The 12,480-nt window shown below is 47.3% G+C and overlaps 1 protein-coding gene across 2 annotated transcripts; it reads left to right on the top strand.

Annotated features, from left to right (window-relative positions):
* Positions 1-5,323: 5,323 nt before the first annotated feature.
* LOC133919598 (protein Brevis radix-like 2) lies at positions 5,324-12,247 on the top strand. 2 transcript variants are annotated; one of them, XM_062364036.1, is made up of 7 exons: positions 5,324-5,634; positions 5,903-6,019; positions 8,927-9,063; positions 10,582-11,039; positions 11,156-11,297; positions 11,395-11,804; positions 11,932-12,247. In XM_062364036.1, the coding sequence occupies exons 3-7, from the start codon at positions 8,962-8,964 to the stop codon at positions 12,008-12,010; spliced, it is 1,191 nt and encodes a 396-aa protein (XP_062220020.1). In that variant the 5' UTR covers positions 5,324-5,634; positions 5,903-6,019; positions 8,927-8,961; the 3' UTR covers positions 12,011-12,247. The 2 variants fall into 2 exon arrangements, with proteins under 2 accessions (XP_062220020.1, XP_062220019.1); XM_062364035.1 differs by having other exon boundaries at positions 5,903-6,029; positions 11,395-12,247.
* The last annotated feature ends 233 nt before the right edge of the window (positions 12,248-12,480 follow it).

The raw sequence follows: 12,480 nt of genomic DNA, 5'->3' as shown, positions 1-12,480 counted from the left end.
ATTAGTACTACTGTTCTCATCGGATTATCTGGTGTTAACAGTTTTTCTGAGTCGTTGGGAAAACAACTAGTTGACGGGTTTGAGGCTATAAATATCCCTCCACTCAGTTATTTGAAGGTGTGGCATGCTACTGGAGTCCAGAGAATCTCATAGACACTTGAGTAGACATTCAAACCACTAAAATACTTAAAGTGATCATCCAAGACGATTAAGCACAAGATTAGAGAGTGTTTAATGCTTATAGGTCTAGAGTGAGTTGTAGCTATGTGCTACGGCTTGAATAAGGGATTAGAGAGTGATATTAACTTATACCAAGAGGTACGCCGACACTCTTAAGTATTGGTGACTCGCCGGTAAACTTGTTGACCCTCTGACTTAGTGTGAAGCGGTGGCAAAACACGTGTACGGGGAGTCAGGGACGTAAAGACTCTTGCCTTGGTGGTTCAAGCTCCAAAGTGATTACAGTGGCAAGTGACCAGAAGAGATACTAGTGGTGAGACCTTTCCTTAGTGGCTTGATGGCTTATCCAGCTTGAGGTCTTGCTTTGGTGGTTTGGTGGCTCAAGAGTCATGACTAGGTGCCAACGGGTAGCATATCCTTGGTGGAGCTCTAACGTGGACTAGGGGTGGCATTCATGCTATCGATACCACGAGATAAAAATCTTTTGTGCTGAGTTTGTCTCTCTACCTTATTTACGTTTTCGTATTTACATATTGCAATTTACCTTACTAGAGTAGATTACAATCCTCTTGAGTGGTAGAGTATACAATCCTCTTGAGTGGTAGAGTAGACACACTAGATAAACCTAGAACACATTTAGACACACTAAATAAACCTAGAACACATTTAGATAGAAATTGATATAGGTTTATCTTGTGAAGTTTTTGGAGTCAGTAGTTGTTAAGTATCCTAATTCACACACCCCTTTTAGGACGTCATCGTTCCTCACAATGCTTCAACGACACACCGGCTAGAGCAAACACGTGCAGCTCGACATCGGCGCAGCATGAAGCCCTACACCCATGGCGAAGGTAGAAACAGATTAAACGACGCACAAACAGTACGCACGACCATGGCACAAGCTTCAACGACAACGACGAACGGAGCACAACACAACACAACTCAACACCGGCGCGACACAAAGCCATGCACCCATGAGGCAGATCGAATCACAGTGAGAAGGGGAGAAAGGACATACTTGGATTAGGGCGGCTCACCGGCGCAAACTAAATGGTCGCAACATGGTGGTGGCTGTTCTCCACAGGCGGCGACCAGAGAGCGTGGTAGGGGACCCGTTAGACGATGGTCGGAGGCACAAACCCGCCACCGCGAGCAGTAGCAGGGCTTCGGTCGTGCTCCTCCTCGCGCCCCCTCTGCGCGCTAGCCAATCTCCTTGGGTGGCAGCACGACGGTGGCCGCTCCATGGGCAGCAACAAGGGCCTTCCTCGGTAGCAAAACTTCCGGCCAAGCACGGGTAGCGGCAGCAGCTCTGCCTGTCTCTCCCATCCCCATCTGCAGATTGATTCTTCCTTTATATAGGCGACAACTTGACCTGCAACTAAGAGATAAAAGATCATAATCCGTTGGGATTTGAGGCTAGCTGGACTCAAATTGGTTGGGGATAGCTGGGGATTGACATTGGCTATGATTTAGGGATTTTGTTTTACAGTAGTTTGTTGGAGATAGAATGGGTGGGGATAAGCGGCTCGATTTGGGGGCGGCGGTTGGCTGGAGGTCGACGAAGATGTAGCTGGATGGGTAGTAGGGGATGCGGCTGGAAGCTTATGTGCTCGAGACAACCTCCTCCCCGCCCTAACCGCTGTAGACGATGACCGAAGACGATGCACCTCTTGAATCCCCGCTCAGGTGGCGGGGCGGGGGCGGGCGAGGAGGAAGCACGAAGGCGGAGGCGAGTGAGCTTGAGAGGCGGGAGGCGGAGGGCAGGGAGAGGAGGAGGAAGATGAGGGCAATAGCGAGTGCGAGGAGGAGGAGGGCTGCGGAGGGGCGACGTGAAGGCATGACGCGTGCGGCGAGCACGATGAGGGATCTGGGGAGGAGAAGGATCAGGTGGGGAGAAGGTGACGGCTGTGGCGGCACGAGGACCAGGGCGGGAGTGCGACGGTGAAGTGGAGGTGGAGTGCGGCGTGGATCGGGGAGGGAGTGAGCGGGAAGGAGGCGGCGTGGATCCGGGAGGGAGCGAGCGGGGAGGAGGCAGCATCGCTTGGGAGGGATCGGGGGAGGGGAGACGAGTGGTGGTCACGGGGATCGGAGAGGAAACGAGGGAGCGAGCGCGACGTGCATTGATAGGATCGGAGGGATCACATGTCAGAGCTCGGGAGGAGGTGACAGATCATTTTATCTGATATGAAAAATAGTATGTAATTTTTAAGTAATAGCGATATGTGTTTTAAGGCTGTATGTCCTGTCAACAGTGACTTGTTGTATGTGCCGCTTTGACCGTTCCATGTTGGGATACGTGTGCACGGAACGAAACACACGGTTATAACATGACATGTTGCCCCCCCCCCCCCCCGGGGCGTGCCGCTCGGAGCTCTCCCTGTGCTTTGGCTCCTTTGCGAGATGTGATGCGCCTTGGGATCAGGAACTAACATAACATTGTTGAGTCGGGCAATCGCTGCGCTCCCAAATACTGACATCTGCTACGCTACTATCTCTCCGATAGTTTTGAACGCTTGATTCTTGCTTCCCTGCGGCAGCCGGTCATCAGCATTTTGTTTCTTTTGATCCTCTACACAACTAAGCAAAGACAGCGGAGGCTGTCACCTAATGATAGCCTTTACACCGGTGATTACCGCCTTGCCGGCAAAACATGTGGTGGAGGAAGCGAAAGGCATCATGACGCCCGTCCCTAAACAATAGCTGCGTGTGGTTTCCAAGCACGCCAGCGTTGCATCTCATCTCAAACTCTTCAGAAAAAACAAGGAAGTCTGCGCTGGCAAAGTCTGCGTTTAAATTTGTTCCGTGTATAAATTTATAGTGACTAAGGTTAGTTAAATACGATTTATTATAAAAAATATGCCTAACAAATTTTTAACTATAAGTATGATAAAATTAGTTAAAAATTAAGTGTATAACGTTACAGTTACGACAGTTAATCAAGCAGTACTTAAAATCTATAACGTGCTAATTTTAAACCTAATAAATTTAGGCTTGAACTGGATATACTAAATTTTGGGATGCCGCGCAGGGAGTGGATAATTTCATTTCTCAATCAAAACGAACTCCTGATCGTGCTACTGTGTTCGTGCCCTCTCTCATCTTGGCGGCCATTCGCGCATGCAGCGCCAGCAGCAGGCAAGGCCAAGTGTCCATGCCGTCCCTCGATCGATGCCATGGTAACCTGCTTCTTTGGTGTGTGTTCTCAAGAAACTGCTATCATGCAACCACTTACAACCTCACCGCTTTTCTCTTTTGCTTTTGTGCGCTCGGGCCTAACGTTACCAACGCTTCTTTTCGCAAAGCCTCTCGAGGGACTATGCAGATCGAACTTAATCGAGTGCAGCATGCCGTATTGCCAAAGGTAGCGTTCTTGTGCCCCATTTGAACCGTCAATGAGAAGGAAAAAGTTCATAGTCGATACCATTTCTGGACCCTGCCACCGTCTTCCAATAATTGAGTGATGCAAATATATCTGGATCCATTCATATTAGAGTAAATTTTGTAAAACTATATATATTTTGATAAAATTATTGTAAAATTACATATTTAAACAATAATTTCACAAAACTATAGATTTAGTGTTAATTTTCTGTAAAACTACATATACTTCGGTAAAATTATCGTAAAATTACAGATTTAAGCAATAATTTTATAAAATTATAGATCTAATGGTGATTTTATCGTAAAACTACAGATTCTAGAGAAATCGTTTTAGCCTCGTTACCATTACAAGTGTGCCTCGTTTTCAGTCTCACAGCAGCTGCTAGCTCATAAAATGGATCGTCCAGAAGTTCATGTGACTGCAAATATGGGCACATTCGTGAGGTTAACAAATATGTGATAGAATCTATAGTTTTATGATACAATTGATGTTAAATTTATAGCTTTGTAAAATTGTTGGTTAAATCTGTAATTTTACTATTTACGATAATATTTTCAAAGTATCTGTAGTTTTATAAGCTCTGGATGTTTCGTTTCATAAACTGACAACTGTTGTAAGACTACAAGCGAGATCCGTTCGTCATGGTAACAGGGCTGGGAACAACTCCTCTAGAATATGTAATTTTGCGATAAAATCGATGCTGAGTATGTAGTTTTGTGATAATTTTGACAAAGATTTGTACTATTGCGATAAAATTAGCACTAAATCTTTAGTTTTCAATAATTTTATCAAAATATCTATAGTTTTATAAAATTTACTCTTCATATTAAAGTCGTTTTAGAGTTGAATGTTCGAAGATATAATTTTTGTTCGTCGTATTTGAAGTAGCCAGCATGTGAAGTGTAGTGCCGTAAGCCCGTAGCTGCAGCATGCGTGAACATAACTTGCTTATAATTTCTCCGATTGGAGCAGGAAAGTTCAACTCCAATTTCCGTTTACGGCAACTGTAGTACTAGTCACATCATCTTCTTTGACGCCGGGGCACTGTACAGTGAAACAACTGATGATCCATTCTTACGGTCGATCAGTAGAGTGAAGCAGGCAGGGGGGCATCATGCGTGTTAACGCATCGCCACCAAACCAAATCGACTTGACCGGTCGTTAAGTACATGCTGAAATTGAGCGCCAAGTCCCGGTGCACGGGGCCTCGATCGTAATATCTATCAGTCATTCTGGCTGTACACCACCGGAGCCAGTCGCCAGCCGGATCAGACGGCCACGGGAACAGTAGGCAACAAGCATGCTTACCATTTGAGGGAACCCGCACGGTGCACGCACTTGAATCGGCACGAACCATCTCGCGCATGATGCAACGCCGAGAAAGCCACCGCGCCGTCATGATGCTCACGAATGATGCGCCCTACTGGCACCGAGCCATAGATCGAAACCAAGTGCCCGTCCCATTCCCATCCGGCACGTCGACAGACCCACCGGCCGCCGGGCGGGCGCACCATGCCAGGCCGACCAGGCACCGTTGCTGATGGCCTTGCCCTTGCGCATCGGCTCCCCGCCACGGCGCGGTGCGTCCCCCACAAACCTGTCCGGTGGGGGCGGCGCGCCACGCAAGCATCGCGCCCTCCCGGCGGTCACCGGGGGCCGATACGGCCCCCTGATCGCGTGGGGCCCCTCGCCTCCCCCTCGAGCGGTCGAGCCTCGTATAAATACGCGGAGACGGCTCGGTCGGCTCGCGCTCTCGCTCGATTTCGGGGGAGCGGATCAGACGGCGGGGAGCGAATCCGGGGTCCAGTTCCAGTCCTACTCCTGCCCCCCTCACCACCACCCTCTGCTTCTCGCTCTCTCTCGAAAGAGAGAAAAAACAAGGGAAGGAAATCTACTCCTCGGCCTGTCGCTACCATCCAAAAGGCGGCGGCAGATTGCTCTGCCGCTCCGTGTCGTCGTCTCCGCGGGATCTTGCTGCTCCGCCGCCGCCTACAGGGATCCGTCGCTCCACCTGCTCCAGACATTTCACCCGTCAGCAGGCGGCAGCCACGGAGAAGAAGAGGAGCAAGGAGGTAATGGAGACTTGCATTCGGGCTTCATTTCCTCTGCTTCTCCATTCGTATGTTGAACCTTTTTTCTTTCTTTTGGGCGTGCCTTATCTGTCGATCATCGAGATCTCCGACCCTTTCTTGGGTCCATTGTTTCCTACTGTTACCTTTTGCTCTGGCGTGGACACCCTTCGCCCTTGCCCAGCAATGAGTACTCGTTTGTCCTTTATCGAGACAGGATCGTTTGTTAATTTGCCCCCTTGTTCACATAATCGTTCCATTTTTTTTGCAGTTGTTCTTCAGGTCATCTCGGCAGCCGTAAGCAGACGCCACTGTTGCTGCGGCGCAAGAAGCAGTGTTCTGCTTGGGAAATTCGCGGAGAGACAGAGCAATAGCTGATGTGCGCTTGGTAACTAGTAGTAAGTTAACTTTACCTCACTTTGGCATCATCCACCTCCATTATTGATTGATCACTGTGGTTCTTCCTAGTAAATTTGTTTAGTGAGTGTTAATCTCCGAGTACCATTGCTGCTAGGAGAGACTGGGCTGCAGGAGAGCTATTGTTTGCAAATTTCCCCCTAGTGGGCACCACTCCCAGTCACTGGAAAAAGTAATTATGGGTCCCCTTCGCTTAAAAGGTCTATTTATCCGGGCAATACGTGCTTTTTGTTGGTTTTGCCTTCTTAAGCATTTCTCAATGAAAAAAATACTACCTCTGATCCCAAATATAATTTCGTTTGGGTTTTTTCTAAGTCAAATCTTTTTAGATTTAACCATCAATAGCTAAAAATTATATAGATTAACAAAATAAGGTTGATGTCACATATTTCTATTTAAGATAATATAATTTTATAAATATTATTGGACAAAGTATCTACTGCATAATTTGACGATGGCGTAAGAGTAACTTCAATTGGCTCCCTACTACTCTCTTTATCCTAAATTTTAGCAAAGATGATAAAAAAACATATCGAGCTGGTTGCCTATTTAAAAGTATTTTCAACCGACTCTTTAAATTTCGCTCTTTATATTTTCCTATAGTGAGTCTCTCTAAAAGATTCTCTTTATTTCTCTGCACACTCTAACCGATTTTTTAAATCTCGCTTCTTAAATTTCACTCACCTATATTTTAGAAATGATTTTACTTTTTTACCATATAATTTATAGCTAAAAATAATTTTAGAAATTAGTCCATCGTATAAGAAGAATATTATTAATTTTTTCTAGATTTTTAGAAATTTGTTTAAGCCCTAACTAACACTAAAAGTTATAAAAGTAATATTTTTTAAAAGAGTTTTATTTTAAATTTTACACATGATTTTTGGATGAATTCAATTAAAATAGGTTGTATAGAACTCATATAAAAAAATTTAAGATTTTTGAAGCAACAAAAGACCACTATTTTGAATAGAGAGAATGAAAAGAAATCGGAGTTGTGAGTACTGTTCACAGCGGCCCCACAGTCAGCCTCTCGTTCGAACGAGCCAGATAGCGATAGCGAGCGATTCCCGCTGGGTATATGTGGCTCCGGATAGCAAGCGAATAAAAATACCGAGCGAGATAGCCATCCGGTTGGAGCCATGTTTTTCATCCCGCTCGTTAGATGTGACGATAGCGAGCGAGATGCTTAGCTTCCTATTTTTGGGTTTCCTATTTATCCTCTCTTGCTCCATATATCTAAGTAAATAGGAGAGGTTTTCTACCACATGTTACTGTTATTACATAGGTGAGGAGATGAGAGAGGGAGAGAGAGAGCAGATAAGAATTGATAAGTGAATACGTGTTGTAAGAGTAGTTACCACATAAGTATATATGTTCTAAGAGTAGTTACCACATAAATACATATGTTGTAAGAGTAGTTATCTTATAAGCACATGTGTTGTAAGAATTTGTAAGAGTAGATATCACACAAGTACACGTTGTCGAAAATATAGCTGTCGAAAATAATGTTGTTTAAACATGAAACAATTATTTGTTTGTTACACGATATTAATAAAATAGAGATGAGTAAATTATAGTAAGGAAAATTTAGAAAACAGGTTGAAGCGTGTTGAAAAGTGGAAAAAGAAATCTAAATAGTGAATTCTCTATTTAAACAAATAGAAAATAGAAAATAAGTTGAAGTTACTCTAACGTACCTATATTAAGGATCAAATGAAGTAGGACTTTCAAAACACAAGGACCCGCATACCGTTCAAAGCACAAGGATCCACATACCGTAGTAGACTTGGCTGGCTCCAAGTGTTTGTTAACCTATTGGGTGCTGCTGCCACTATTGGTCATTGTTGCTGTTTTTTTGTTTCTTGTCGCCCCCAGCATCTCTTCAGTCTTCAGGGTGATACTCCATCGGAGAGCAAAACCTTCTCTGCCCCTCGTGCACACTAGCTCAACTGGTGCGGAGTAGTAAATAAATTCACATTTGAATGAGTTTTTATTTTACAGACTTAGAGGAGAGAGAAATGAGTGGAGGTGAAAATAAACGCTAATTGTTAGCTCTTATTTTGTAGATGTGAAAAAAATCTTGAAGAATAATTTTAAAAAGCTATCTCTTTATTCTAAGCACGAAGCAACTTAACATTTTTCTTCTATATAAGGTATAGGGAATTGAAAATATAGGACTGGTATAAATTTTGAAAAATGAGACTAACAGCTCTAAACATCGAAGCTGTCCTGACCCGCATGCATGTGGTACTTATTAATCAATCCGTCTATTCTTTCACTTTTCCCGGAGCGTCTCTGTACAATATAAAGCGGCCTTCGCGTCGGCATTGACCTCGTTTCTTGCTCCATAGTGCCCCTACTCTTAGCTACGGCGAGCTCAGTGGGACAAGCATGCATGATGCATGCATGGCGTAGCTAGACTGCTAGAGACAGTGGCCTGCCCTTGGACATGGAGGCATCTCTGAGCTCTACGGCCCGGCGCGTGCACACACGGCCGGGTCGGGTCCCCTTGCGCACGCGTGGGCTCTATTGGCACTGTACGTTGCCGTGCAGCTCTTGATGGCGAGTGGTTGCAGACCAGTGGCCATGCCACGCATTCGAACGGACGGCATCACTGGCCTGGAATTGATACCCTGCTGCTCGCCTACACTGCGTCTAGCTAGGCCACAAGGCCCGCAAGCGCTGCACGCCTCGCTCATGCATGTGCCCGTGTTCATGTGCTTCCTTCGTCGTTCTGGACGCAGTGTGGTCTGATCTGGAAATGTTTGATGCAGTTTCTTGCGCATTCTGGTGTCTGCCTCAGCCTCACTGTTTTATTGAAGTTTCTGTTCGATTTGGCACAAGTTTACTTTTGTGTGTACTGTTACATCGGCAGGTGAGGATCGATTGAGCAGCTGCAAGGTTTGGAAAATGCTGGCATGCATCGCGTGCTCGACCAAGGACGGCGGGGAGGACGGCTCCCGTGCCGCCGCCGCCGCCACGCCCCACGGCGGCAAGTCTCTCACCTCTCAGGTAAGCTGTCTAGTACTGCACACTCCCCCATACATGGACTATGGATGTGACAGTGACACCACTAGATATGGCTTATCTGCTCGACGTAGGAACAAGCCAAGAAGAGATAGATATGGTGTTGGGTCGAGCTGCGTTTTCCCCCATGTCCTTTGGTCTCGGCCGTAAGCACCACGTACCATGCGACGCATTGATCGGTCAATTGAATTCTCTGCGCAGCTCATCGTCTCCATAATTTCGTACTACTGCGGAGCTGCTGTTTCTTGTCCTGCTTAGTTGTCTCTGCATTCTTGACGTTCAAACAGAAACAGAGGGAGCTCAGGCTTTGCTTTCTCCCTGCCATAAAAAAATCTGGATGCTATTTTCTTTGTCGTGAAAAATGCAACTCTTGGTGCAATGTCAGTACGGCGAAATAGTTTCTTGCACAATGGAAGTACAGAGCGAATGACAGCGAAATTGCATTTTTAAGAGTCCGTTGATAAAGTCGGTCAAGGCCCAGTGGAATATGATTACATGAGTAGATGGGGTGTGGGCGAAGGCCGCTTTTCGTGCATGGATGACGGGGTATGGACTCTGCACAATTTGATTTGATTTTGTCACTTTTGTTCCCCCATCCCCTACTCTCTTTTTTTGCTTTCACCTTCTTCCACTCGTCTATCCTCTTTGCTCCATAGATAATCCTGGTTGCCAGTACTCCATTGTGATATTTTATTCTCTCTCTCACTTTTTTTTATCCTGAGAAAGATGCGATCTTCTTCTCCCTTGTGGAAGCTGGAAAGACATTCTTTGGTTGATTTAGCCGAGCTTTACTCCCTCGTGATTCGTAAAAGAAGAAAATGGCTTGGGGGATTAAGTCCAGGCTGGGCCTCTTCTAGCTGCATCCTCTTTGCTTGCTTGCGTCCTCATGACATGAACACGCCTCGTCCTCCTTGGCTTACTGCACGCTTTGCCTTTACTTTTGCTCCTGTCCTTTGAAGTATAAATATATATTTACCTTCAGAAAAAAACGTACTTACAGATATATACGCACACAGCAACACATGCGTTTGTGGATGATTCCTTTAGGTGTTATTATGATCCGCACCAACGGCGATGGTGCTTACAAAAGATGTTCTGCGCTTTAGTCTAATTTCTTGTGTGTTCTATAGCCTTCGTCTAGGCATTTAATCAGAAGTCTCAGCTCAAGTGCCTTGTGTCCTGCTATGTTAGGTCCTAAACGGAACATCATCTATCATTAACCATCTGTTGTTATCATTGAAACTTTACTTAAAGACTGAATTCTCGCTTACGCTTGATTGTCTTTCAAGGCGTGCTTTCATTCTGCTCCGAACGAAATGTGCGCGTATTGTATAATGGAAGGCAATTGCTGCTCCAAGATTAGCATCTGAATATACATGTACATCCGTACATAAAATTTACGAGTTCCCACAACCGTAATAGGAAAATTGAGCAACTGTATGCTTGTTCGTGTCAAAAAAAGATAACACCTGACTGAGGACGCTTCCACAAATGTGCTTTCAGCTGAAGGACATGATGCTCAAATTTTCCGGCTCCGGCAGTCAGTACAAGGCCGCCGGGAGCCCGTCGTTCAGGAGCAACCGCTTCCACCGCTCCAGCCGCCTCGCCGCGTACCCGGGCATCATCGATGACTCGGGCTTCACGTCGGACGGGGCCGCCGAGGCATACACTAAATACATGAGGACGACGACGAGCGCAGTGGCCGCAAGAACCGCCCCGTCGACGTGGGACCTGGGTCAAATGGCCAAGATCAACGGTGGCGCGCAGCAGCACGTCAGGAGCCCTAGCGCGAGCTGGATACACAGCATCGGGGAGGAAGACGACGACGACGACGAGGTCGTCGTCCTGGAGGAGGATCGCGTGCCGCGGGAGTGGACGGCGCAGGTGGAGCCCGGCGTGCAGATCACCTTCGTCTCCATCCCGGGCGGCGCCGGTAACGACCTCAAGCGCATCCGCTTCAAGTGCGTACCGATCGATCGGCTTCGCCAGCAATGCATTCACAGTAATGAGCTTGTAGTGGGCTTGTGGTCATGTGACGAACTAACGTCGCAATGCACGTGTGCGTGTGGGTATGCAGCCGTGAGATGTTCAACAAGTGGGAGGCGCAGCGGTGGTGGGGGGAGAACTACGACCGCGTCGTGGAGCTGTACAACGTGCAGACGTTCAGCCGGCAGCAGGGCTTCTCGACCCCGTCGTCCTCCGTCGACGACGCCACGCAGGTACGTCGACGTCTAGGCCGGTGGATTCTGCGCGTACGTTTTTGTGTTGTCGCCGCCGATAATCAAATGAATCACCATTTGAAATTTTGTTGTGCAGAGAGATTCGCTCTACTCCCTTGCCGACTCGACGAGGGAGAGCCCGGTGATACTGCCGCCGACAGCGGTTGGCAGAGAGCAACCGATCGCCCGTGCCACTTCGTGTAGGGCCATGGCCGCGGCGGCGTCCACGGGCCGAGCGACGTGCAACCCGTCCACGGCCGTGCCGGACCCTTCGGACCACGTGTGGGCGCACCACTTCAACCTGCTCAACTCCGCGCCCGCCCCGGCCCCGCCACCCTTCGACGCGTCGCGCGCCACCGCGTCGTCCCGGGACGAGGCCTCCGTGTCCGTCAGCAACGCGAGCGACCTGGAGGCCACGGAGTGGGTGGAGCAGGACGAGCCCGGCGTGTGCATCACCATCCGCGAGTTCGGGGACGGCACCCGCGAGCTCCGCCGCGTCCGGTTCAGGCACGCCAAATCTATCGATACTCGACACCTTATCTGATTATTGAACAAGAATCATCAATTCATCATCTAATTACGCCGAGGTACTTGTGCTCATGTGAAGTGAATTTGCATTCTTGCGTTGCTGCAGCCGGGAGAAGTTCGGCGAGGACAGGGCGAAGGTGTGGTGGGAGCAGAACAGAGACCGAATACACGCGCAGTATCTGTAGCGTTGGTGAAGAGTGACAGAAGCCAATATGCCAGTGAGATAAGATTAGAGTAGGGGTCGGGTTGAGTGGTGCTACTACGAGTGCGAGTGCTCGGTTAGTGATAGTTTTTACAGGGTGAACAGAGAGGTGGAAGAGGTTTGGAGCAGCAGGCTCAGGGTTCAGCCTGCTCTTGTAAACAATGTTACTACTGATAATTTGTATTTGGTTTGTGTAAACAATGTGACCTGTGTGCTTTTATTCGTTTGCTTTAACAATGACTTGTTCAGATTATATCTACGCTCACATTTTGTGATGTAGGACACAGATCACCTACAAAGGCCAAGGCCACTGCCTCCGACAAGAGATCCTGCAAACTGTTTCATCTTTCAATCCTTGGACACATACATTTTGCCATGTTCAAGTTACAGAAGAACCATCATATTGCAATGACAAACGAAAGCAACATGCACACTCACAGAAATTTCGACAAG

Source organism: Phragmites australis, chromosome 5, assembly GCF_958298935.1.
Source record: "Phragmites australis chromosome 5, lpPhrAust1.1, whole genome shotgun sequence".
Classification (NCBI taxonomy): Eukaryota; Viridiplantae; Streptophyta; class Magnoliopsida; order Poales; family Poaceae; genus Phragmites; species Phragmites australis.
This window is presented reverse-complemented; position numbering and strand designations above follow the sequence as displayed.